Source organism: Pteronotus mesoamericanus, unplaced genomic scaffold (assembly GCF_021234165.1).
Source record: "Pteronotus mesoamericanus isolate MK-2021 breed Mesoamerican mustached bat unplaced genomic scaffold, CSHL_Meso_final scaffold_1135, whole genome shotgun sequence".
In the NCBI taxonomy this organism is placed as follows: domain Eukaryota; kingdom Metazoa; phylum Chordata; class Mammalia; order Chiroptera; family Mormoopidae; genus Pteronotus; species Pteronotus mesoamericanus.
Window position 1 is genome coordinate 851,230 of NW_026555300.1, and position 11,587 is coordinate 862,816.

Below are 11,587 nucleotides of genomic sequence, written 5' to 3' on the forward strand. Positions count from 1 at the left end.
TCATTCACTGTTACTGTTTTTTCCAGGTGGTTGGTTTCCAAAGCTACCTTGAAGATGAAGAGATGGGGTTGGGATTAGGGTGCATTGCAATGCCACAAGGCTCACTGTTTGTGAATGTGTGGACTGAGTCAGCGGCTCAACAGGGGCAATAACTGGCCTCTATACGGGGCCTCAGAAGTGGGTCAGTGGTATCACACCCACCCCTGCCCTTCACTGTTCAGTCTAGCAGATTCCAACCTTTCAGGCCAACTCCATCTCTCTAGCTTTCTTTTGGCATCCTATCATTTCACTTCCTTTCTCTCACTTCAAAAACATATTCTTTATGTTAGCTCTGTTTATTCTACACATATCTAAGATAACAACTGGAGACGTTGACTTTCACCTACCGGTTCCACAGCCTTGAGATGCTGAAGTTTTTGCAGGAATTTGTGCTGATTTCCTGTTGTTTTCATTATCAAGGTCTCCTGTGTTCTAAACTCAGCTGTTCCCATAGAATTATCTGTTGCCTTATATAAACACAAGCAAAAAAGTCAAACTCTCCATGAATATTCCCAAAAGAAACTACTTTCACAGAAGAGTACCCAGTGATACACATTGCTTTGTTTGAAGATATTGTAAGACTGAAAGAAACAGAGATACCAGGGCACTCTAGGGCAAACAATTTATATCCTTCTATAATAATTGTTTTATTTTCCAAAGTTTCTCTGGACTTCTCTACCTGTGAGGCCTCTTGGATCTGCTCTCCTGGCTCTGGGGCCTCCCTAAACTAACTTAGTTTTCACCATCATGACACAGATTAGTTGACTTTCTTAAGTCTACATCCTAACCCAAACAACTACATTTATTGTGATTTAGAAGTTAGGTAAGCTTTTCCTTTAGTATATTCCATCTTCTTAAGAGAATAGTTAGAATTCTTCCAATCTTTCTACCCGTGTACCTACCCACCTGTCAGTTATATATCTGCCTTGTTTCGAATCACATCTATGATTTCAGGTCTAGTGAATGTTTGAATTTAGCCTTTATGTGGAGTGCTCCTGTGCGCCCGAGAGCCTCCAAGTCCCCCTTTAATAACACCACCAGTCATTTGAATGAGGGGCCCGCCCTAGTCCAGACAGTTTCATTTTAACTTTCCACAGTGACTCTGTTTCCACTAAGGACACATTCTGAAGCACTGGCGGCAAAGGTTCAACGTGGTCAATTTGAGGGACACCATTTAACCCCTAATGGATGGGCTACGGTGATGCCATAAAAGGAGATTCATTTGCCATGTGTGGTTCTTCAAGATAATGAGAAAAAAGCCTAGAAAAGAGAAAGGACGAGAAGGGGAAATGCCTCTCGCAGGCAAACACTGATTCCCTGGTCATGTGTGTGTCCTCCCTTCCTCCTGAAATGCAAGGTTCATGTAACTTGAAAACCTTCACCTCTCTACCTCTGAGATACTGAGTCAAGAGCAGAATATGTTAGGTTTTCTGTGTATGTTAGTGTGTGTATAATCCTAGTCACACTGCATTAGGCATATCCTACAATATACCTCAGTGATGAAAGTCGTTACAGCTGGATGGCAGAATTGTATCGCTCATGGGTACTTCGGGAAGGCTTTATCTTGTTTAAATATTTTACTCTTAAATTTGTTTCCAGGTATATTACTTTAGTTTTACTGATGTAACAAATCGCCACAAACTTAGCAGCCGAATGCAACACCCATTTTCTTCTGTTCCCTATGTTGGAAAGCTGAGCATCCCGCCAGAGCCTTCTGGTTATGGTGTCGCAAGACTATGTCTGCCAGCCCGGGCTTTTTCTTGAACCATTAAGGACGGACCAACCTCCAGGGTTTTTGAAACTTTGGTAGAATTTGTTTCCTTCTTGCACTTTCTTCATGTGCCTACACATATCCCACCTCCAAAGCCAAATAACGTGTAAAATCCCTATCATATTTTGAATCCCTCTCCCTTTATCCTAACTACATGCCGTATTTCTGCTCTTGTAATATGGGGTTTCCACCAGATAACCGAGGAAATCTGCTATGTGAACAGTTCAGCTGATTAGTGCCATTAATTTTACTGCAAAAGCCCTGTGCCCAGTAACGTAACATAACCACCCAGCTTACGTCACATTTGCAGTTGGAGGTTTGCCCGTGGTATTGTGAGAACAGTAAATGTGGTATAATAAAAATGTTATTTTCAACCTGTCAATGTATCTATTAAACCATGTCCACGCTTATAGAATTGGGATGGTTTTCTATGTGAAAGCAGCAAGGGGTGCTCTCCTCAAAACTTTTAGTTGTCTCATCATATGTTTTATTACAAAGTTTACAAATCGAAGATCAGAAGAGCACACTGATGTTAAAATGAAGTGTTATAATTTAGCAATTCCACAATAAAGAAAGACACTGTCATCACATCAGCCTTGGGGCATGAAAATCCTTGTGGCACTGGAGTGTTTCAGTACATAAGCGGGCCTTTCACAGGGATGGACTGACACGGCCTTCCAACTCTGAACGCTGGGTACTAGTAAACAGCTTTCCCTGTCACACCCTCTGTGTTTGATCCTGCACACAGGACCCCAAAAGAAAAGGGAAAATACTGCTGAGTGTGGCTCACAACAGGTTGTGGCTGCTCTCCTTTCCTGCCGATTCAATTTAGAGGGGAACCACAGGCATGTATTCTGAGCAAGACTTTTGCCCTTCGCCACAGTTAGAACCACAGGAAATGAAACAGGTTACTGGACAGATAGCTGCATCCCATGCCCGTTGCCGCATTATTGACAAGAGCCAAATATGGAAACGAACTAACGAACTGTCAGGGGATTAATGGGTAAAGAAGATGGGAGGTACATAATGGATTCTTATTCGCTCACGAGAAAGAAGGAAATTCTGCCATTTGTGACATCATAGTTGGACTTGAGGTCGTCGTGCAAAGTGAGGTAAGTCTGAGGGAGAAAGACAGGTCCTGTGTGATGCCACTCGCATGTGGAATCGGAAAGAGCCAAATGCTAAAAACAGCAAGTGCAATGCTGCTTACCAGGGGCAGGAGCCTGGCAGAAGAGGAGGGATGTTGCTTCAGGGTCTGAACTGGCAACCCGTAGACAAATACGCCCTGGAGATCTAATGCACACAATAGTGAATGCTGACGGCACCATCGTGTGTTATCACCATCACACTCGCTAACGGTCTACGTCCTAATTATTCCAGGCACTGCAAAGACGATACTGTTGTGCTAGAGGTGGTATCACTACAATGGTAGTCGTGTTACAACACATAAACGTGTCAAGGCAACATCTCGTATACCTCAAATTATGCAACGGGTCTAACATATTTCTGTTACAACATTGACCATGCATGACTGCTGTGGTGTGATCATAAATGAGAAAAGGAATTCGTGGGGGCTTCCGTCAGTGGCCTCCACTGGACCCTCTCCCCCCTTCATCACCCCAGACCCATCCATCCACTCATTCTCCCCCAGTCGCCTTGCCACATCCTCATCTCTTGACCCTGTGACCTTCAGGCATCCACCAGAAATCCACCAGCTCTTTGACCTCCTCCACCCCCTTTAGACTTCAATAGCGCACTCTTCAGCTCCCCTCTTTGACCTTTTGGCCTTCCAACCCTTCATGACCACTCTTCTAAGGACCTCAGTCTAACCTTCCTCAGCTTGGTCACTTCTGCAAAGTCCATCACCATGGCCTTCTTCCACTTACCTTCTACCTACGCCCCATTCCAATATCTCTTCCCTATGTGTGTTTGGTGCTTTAGCCTTTAATTTGTAGGCATCATCGTCACCCGCAGGGACGCCCATCACACCCAGTTCTCCAATCTCACGCCTTGCTCCTGGGCTCCGCCTTGCCCACTGTCCCCTTCAGCTCTCTCATTGTACTGTGCCCACTCTGCCTTCTCCGCAATGCCCGTTATCACTCCCAGTCCCATCTTTCCAACAGTCCATCTGACGTGGACTGTTGTCTTCCACCAAGATCTGTCCGTCCCATCTGAAATCCCTTTCCACACCATGGTTTTGATTTTAGTACAAAATTTTCATTTAAAGTTTATTGTATGTTTCCCATTATCATTTAGCCCTCTTATACTTCCCTGCCCCAGCCACCACTACACAGTTTCCATGTCCACCTCCAGAGTCCTTTGTCCTTTTTGCTCGATCCCTCCACCTCTGAACCTCCTAGGCCAATTATCATCTCTCCGTCTATGGGTCTGTCTCCGTTTTGCTTGTTTACTTTGTTCATTCAAACACTGCATGATTTCACTCTTATGTGCAATCTAAACCACATCATGGCTTTTAAGCCCACCACATTAATTGACCTTTCCTCCCTGTGGCCCATTACTTTCCTTCCCCATTAGAACACTGATTCCACACACGCTCTGCATCATGATCTCCCCCGAACTCACTATCTTCCCTATCTTAATTCCTGCACACTCTGCCCACTTGCATTTACACCTGCAACATTGCACTTTAATCTGAACCAACAGGAAAAAGCTTTTGCCTTTTGTCTCTCTGCCCTTTCCTTCCCTGAATTCTCTGCCACCTGTGGCCCCCTACTTTCTGTCCCAGGGGATATGTCATCCTTATGTCCCTTTTCACTTGTGGCCTATGCTTACTCCAACCTGTCACATATCCACGCGCTGCTACTGTCTCCCTAACTTTCGTTTTCCCAGCATTTGTCTTGACGTAAGGTGGCAATGCTCGCAGCACATTACAAGGCTGCGCATCATAATAAATATTGTCCTTGTGATTGTTGCAGGGTTAAAAGGACTATAAAGAGTAGGAAGAATCCCACCGCCCCCCAGGCATCCAGAAGTCTACAGATATAACAATTCTTCTGTATGAGATCATATTGCTGAGATACACAGAAGAATGCTGACTGATTTTATGCAGGAGAGTAATTGTGAGTTTAGGGGAGTATGTACATTCATGAGTATTTACACATGTCAGTTGAATAATCAAGTGTACATTGTGTGCATTAATGGTAGTGTGCAGTTGAAATTGCGTGAGCACGTGATTGTGAATTTGCATAAGTATTTAAATGTGTGGCTATATTTGAGTGAATGGGGAAACATGTATGTGCTTGTATTTGTGTGTAAATGATTCAGTGTGTGTGTGTGTGTGTGTGCACGCGCGCGTGCATGTGTGGTGTGTAGGTATGTGTGGAATGGGTTGTCCACCATGTTGGCTCTAACAAATGACTCGACCTTGAGGGTGACTGCATAGTGCACGTGGATCCAAAAGATGATTTGTGTGCTAGAAAGGCTAAAGAAGTAAAATTTTTTATTTGATAATTTCAGGGACTGGAAGGGAGGGAGGGTGGGAGGGAAGGAGAGATAGAGGGAGAGGGATGGCAGGGGGGAGAGAGACAGAATTTTTTGATTCACTTGTTGATGCATTCAGTGGGTGATTCTTGTATGTGCTCTGACTAGGGATTGAAGCCACAACCTTGACATATTCGGACGGTGCTCTAACTGAGACACCCATCCAGGGTAGAAAACCTAAAGAATTAAAAGAAATATGTAATTCATATATTTTTCTCTTGACCCTTGAGCATAAATCTCTTAATTTAAAAAGCGGTCACAAGTCTGTACTGAAAATTTTTCAAAGAACTAGGTATAGAAGGCTGTGTTGACCATTTCATAGTCTTCTAATTTTCAGCAAGAGGCATGGCCTTCTGAAATAGTTACAAGACAGGAGAATCTACCTCTTCCCCTCTATGACCCTGGGTCTGTGTATGAGAGGGATTTACTAGAAACGTCTGTCCTTCCTCTGAAATTGTTCTACCTTTGCTTTTCATCACCATTGGAAGCCAACATAACAAATGTGAATTTTGCCACACAAATTTTTCTACAAGCTGATACTTCAGCCGACCGGTAGAGTAATATCTAATGCCTATTATCGACACAATGTTTTTCCAGTTCTTATCCCTCTTTTTTGATCTTTCTCAGAGGTTTGACTCAGATTATTTTTTGCTTCATGCATCAACAATGGTGCAACTCTGTTGTATGAAGATTAGGAAAGTACTCACTTTGAGTGTAACTTCCCAATGAATCCGAATGTGCAGTGAGACATGCACACCCCTCCTTGTCCCTCAGGGGTCAGACGTCAGCACTTCCTGCTGTCTGACCCCAGGGAGACCCAGTCTGCTCCAGGGATCTTGAAAAGAAAGAGCCTGGAAACAAACAATCCGAGAGTCCCCTGAGAGACACTGGCGAAAAATTGGTATTGCTTTGGTAATTTCAGCTGGGAAGAAAAGTTTGAGAAATATCCTCAGCTCCCAAGCCCATTAGTGTCACTGTTGCTATCGCCGACGTGATAATTGCAGTTCTGAGGGGAGGTGAGGTCACCAAATCAAAACCCATATCTCAGGGTCTGGCTGCCTCCCTGGTTAATGTACTGACAGTGCTGACTTCACAATGAGCCAGCGTCCAGGCAGCAGGAAGAAGCCAGGTGGCTGCTCTCTCTATCAGTGTGAGAGGTGGAGACTGTAAGGCAAGGTTTTGAATCAGGAGTCCCGGTAAGTGAACATCCTGGACAAAGGGACCTTCTCAGAGTGACCGTGGTCCGGTACCAAAGGTGGGAGGGGGAGGCATTCTTGAGGCTTGAGCTGCGCCGGTGGCTCCTGATGTGATGTAGTGTGGTACTCACAGTCATGGTTGTGTTTTATCCAGAGAGAAGGAAGCCTGATTTTTAGTGTGCCTAAGGTCTGGAGTTCTGGAGCCTGCTTCTGTTCATTGGAATTTACAGCAATCACAGATGTAATTACCAGGATTCTCGAGGGGCAGTGTAATACCTGCATGATTTCAGTCGATAAGAATCATCTGATCCGGTGCAGAAAGTGTGCCTGAGAGCATCTGCTGAAGTAGAAACTTTTTCTCTAAGTCTGGTGTCTGTAGGGCCAAATAGAGTTAATCATACTGTCTCTATTGATTATGAGGAGACTATTCCCTTTTAACATTAGGGAAGCAGCATAAGACAAATATAACCTTATAAATTTCAGTCATCACCTTCAGGCTTAGATGTATCTGGTCGTAGTCTGCTTCCTTAAGTAGGGTATAATACCAGTCCAGAAAAATATACCTTTTTAATATAATATACAGGTTTTTCCCTTACCAGATATTTTACATGTAGCCTTATTGCTAATTATTCTATTTAACCTAGATCATAATAAGTATTTATATAATCTGGAAGTAGCAATAGTTTTGATTGCACTGTACATTGTTTCTCAGGCACAACACTTTGCTGTCCCATGGTTCTGATGACTCGTGGAATTATACACTTGTTCCTAGAATAAAACCTAATGAGTGTTTCTGTGACCACCCTGATTTTGCTGGCATTGTGAACTGGTGAAAGACAAAAAAGATATGGCAGGTATGAAATCTATAGTAATGACATATTTAAAATTTTTTCCTTAATGATAACATTGAAGCCTTGGAAGATAGTAAACTACAGAAAAACTGTAACTCAGTATTTCAGTTCGAAAGTTGATAAGTGGAGAATATCAGGGTTTCAGCTAACAGGATCCCTGTGGTTTCTGCCTCCTATTCCCATGCAGGGTCCTCTAGTTCAGGAGACAAAGATCAGTCCTTGAGAACACACAGCATGGCCACCAGGGATTTGGCTATAGGAATGGTCTACTTACTGCACACCATAATTGGAGTTTTGGGGAATTTCTCTCTGCTTTACCATTATCTCTTCCTTTACTTCACTGGGTACCGACTGAAGCCCACAGATTTGATCGTCAACAACCTGACTGTGGCCAACATTTCAGTTCTGTTTTCTAGTGGAGTCTCCCATACCATGTCATCTTTTGGGTGGTATCATCATCTCAGTGATTTTGGATGCAGACTTATTTACTATGTCCGTGGAGTGGGCAGGGGTGTGTCCATCGGCACCACCTGCCTTCTCAGCGTCATCCAAGCGATCACCATCAGCCCCAGCAACTCCAGGTGGGCAAAGCTTAAATATAGAGCTCCCAAGTACATTGTCCCTTTAATTTTTTTGTACTGGATCCTGCAACTGTTGGTAAATGTTGTTTTTCTTATATTCCTGTCTAGCAATTTGAGCCACAAAAATATCACAAATACAAAAAGGTTTGGGTACTGTTCATCTGTTCGTCATGATGAGACGATGGACTCATTGTATGCAGCCTTGTTAACATCCCCTGATTTTTTATGCTTTGTGCTCATGCTCTGGGCCAGCGGCTCCATGGTCTTCATCCTGTACAGACACAAGCAGAGGGTCCAACACATGCACAGGACCCACCTCTTTTCTCAGTCTTCGCCTGAGTCCAGGGCTACGAAAACCATTCTTCTCCTGGTGAGCACATTTGTCTTTTTGAACACCCTCTCCTCCATCTTTCATATTGCTTTATCTATTTTAAATAATCCCAACTGGTTCATGTTGATTACCAGTTCAGTACTCAATCTGAGCTTCCCAACTGTCAGCCCCTTCCTGATCCTGAGCCGTGACTCCACTGTCTCCAGGGTCAGCTCTGCCTGGCTAAGGAATGTCAAATCCCCTAGTATTATGAGAATTATGTAAGTTGTATGTTTATGCACAATGTTCACTTGTTAATTCACTCATCCCTCTCAGAGTTAGAAGTCCCTTTATGAGTATGTTGCCTTAAAATGGTACACAGGTCATGCTGAGCACCCTCTTCAGAGTAAATAATAATTTATAAATAATAATTTCAATGAAATATCATGTAACTGCCTTGTAAATACATGTGTGCTTGAATTATTTCTAAAGTTTGCCACGGAAGAGTTCTGAATTGATGCAGTACTAACTGTCAGGTCTTGAAACAACCTGGATACTATAGGGCAGCCTTCAAGTGTGTAACTTGAATCTATCAAACAATTTTGAAGAAAGAGCAAGGCAGGGAATTGTAAGAAAAGGTACATGAAGCGGGACAGCAGGTAGCAGGTCACTGCTGAACCCGAAGCCATTGGTGCTGGAGGGAAAACAGTCCATGAGGAAAGCCTGTGGGAGCCAGTTATGATCTTGTATGTGACACCCTGAGAGAGAAAGCGGTCCTTTGTTTGAAATAGGATGTTATATCTGGATGTCTTGTTCATACATAGTCAGGTAGAAATGTCCAGATTTGACTGGAGTGGGGCACAGGGGAGCATGGAGTTGCATTTTAACTGATGTTTAAATTACATCACGAGAGTGGGACGATTTCAAAAGGCGTGAATTGCACAGGATTGGGGCCTGCAGAAGGCAAATGCTTCCTTTGTGAAGAGGAGCTCGGCATGTGGACAAAAAAGGAGGTCTGGAGATGCGTACCCTTGTCTCTAAAGTGATGACACTAGTACTAGTTCATGGTGGGGACTTCCATGAAACCTGGAGCCGTTAGGAGAAAAGCAGGAATTAATCTTGTGTATGTAAAGTTTATAACTCACTGACTGTCAAAAAGCAAAGTGGAATTTCCTTACTTTCAGTAGGTATTTCTGATAGTTTTGTCTGTATGTACACTTTGAAGCAGATAGAAGGGACTGATAATTCAACATATTGAAGGACAAAATAATTATTTTGAACCAATATACATATATCTGAGCATTGTACCACCCTATATTTTCAGCTTATGTGAAACACGGTAACAATTACACCAAAGAACATGAAGAAGAAAGAGATGTATAGAGATATACACATGCTGGGAATTGTGCGTATATACGTGTGTGTGTGTGTGTGTGTGTGTGTGTGAGAGAGAGAGAGAGAGAGAGAGAGAGAGAACGCCTGTGTGTGCCTGTGTGTATATATGTAGATACACATTTCAATATAAAGTCACTCAATATATTGGAAAGTTGTGCGTTAATAACAATTTTAAATTGCACTAATGACAATAATGTACAATGGTGACAAATATTTTTTAATTTAAACATACTTCATCGCTCAAGAATGCTAAGCATCACCTGGGCCTTCAATGAGTTATAACCTTTTTGCTGGTGCAGGTCTTGCCTCGATGTCGATCGCTGGTGACTGAACAGGGTGGTGGTTGTTGAAGGTCAGGGTACAGTAACGACAAAAATCTTAAAGTGTTTGTAACCTACTGTGTATATTGCCATTCTAGTTGTTTAATGTTTGAAATTACATAGAGTGTATTTAACGCTATTCCTTGGCCTTTTCCCCGAAAAGACATTCATAAACGTAGTAAAAGATGTGTGATTTCACAGGAGTAATTAATCTATTCAACTTTAATATAATACTTGATACATTGTGGCATGACCAGAGATCATTTTCTTAAGGTATCTATGATAACATTTTTGGTTGAGTTTAAAATATAGTTACATATTGTAGTTCTAAATTATAATGAACACCTTTTCTTTGAAAGCTACATACTCATTACTCGTGAGCTTCTAACCAGAAATCTCAGCATATATTTAAAAGCTAATTACACAGTGTCACTTCCTCTAACCCTACTAAATGCCATCTCTATGACATGAGGATACTACAACACTAATATATTTACCCGATCCAATCCCTAATATTTCTGATACATATTTTAAAAACGTAAAGGTTCACGCGGGGTCCGACGTGCAGAGCTGAATGACAGTCCACAGAGTGAACACATCTCCGGCCCGAGTACTTAATTAATGGAATATTGTCAGACCCCAAAGGTCCAGTCTGCACTCTCTCTGCCGCTCCTCCTCAGGATGAGCAGTGTCAGAGCAGAGGTCACTTCCCTGGTTTGCACTTCATAGAAAGGCAGTCACAGAGCATTAACTCTTTTAAGTTTGGTGTCTGTCATTCCTTGTATTGTTGCTGTATCGATTGCTGCATGTTGCTGTTGATCATTCCATTGCATTGCGATATAGGATTCTACTGTGTGAATACAAAACACTTAATCTGGTCATTTGAATTCATTGGTTTGTGGATAGTTTCCCGTTCGAGACTATCAGGAATAGTGCTGGCATATAAGTTAGGGACATGTTCTGATGACAGAACAACACATATCTGTAGGCGGTATAGGTGATGGTGGAATTGTCGGGTGACAGGTTTGTGTTTCCCACCACTATGACATAATGCCAGAAAGGCCGGGAAAATGTTTGTACCAGTTTCTACATCAAACAGCAGTGTAAGATATTTTTGCTTATTCTCATCCTTGTCAACACATATTTTCACAAGGCGGCGGGGCAAGGAGGCTCACTCGGGCCATTGTTTTCAACAACGTCAGTCCCATCCACGAGGATGCTGCCCTCCCGTCCTAATCATCTTCTAAGTTTCCACACGTCCTGTACCATGACCTGGGGGCGTGGGTTCCATGTATTACTTTTGTGGACACACAGATTATGGCAGAACCCCTTGGAAAAAGGCAAATTTCTTTTTAAAATCAGAATATAATAATACTTAGTGAGGCAAACTACCCTGTCTCTCTTCACTCGCTGGAGGAGGGTTTCGTTCAAGTACCACTAACCTCTGATATGCACCGTTTTCATCGTATGGATGATGTTCTCCTTGTTGAAGGCCTCGGTCTCCATAGCACTGTCCAAGGTGTCATCGCCTGTCTGCAGTTGAAGGTGGCTGATGCAACCTGACCATATTCAGAGTCTTCTTTTCCAATGACAGCTGACCAGGATTCTAGCGCAGACGTGCCG

The 11,587-nt window shown here is 42.9% G+C and overlaps 1 protein-coding gene across 1 annotated transcript; it reads left to right on the plus strand.

Moving 5' to 3' along the window:
* The first annotated feature begins 7,577 nt into the window (after nt 1-7,577).
* On the plus strand, nt 7,578-8,534 carry LOC129081568 (vomeronasal type-1 receptor 4-like). Its single transcript, XM_054587232.1, has one exon. The coding sequence runs from the start codon at nt 7,593-7,595 to the stop codon at nt 8,532-8,534; it is 942 nt and encodes a 313-aa protein (XP_054443207.1). The 5' UTR covers nt 7,578-7,592.
* The last annotated feature ends 3,053 nt before the right edge of the window (nt 8,535-11,587 follow it).

Coding starts and splice junctions, on each gene's coding strand:
- LOC129081568 (XM_054587232.1), top strand. CDS start 7,593: ATGGCCACCAGGGATTTGGCTATAGGAATGGTCTACTTACTGCACACC.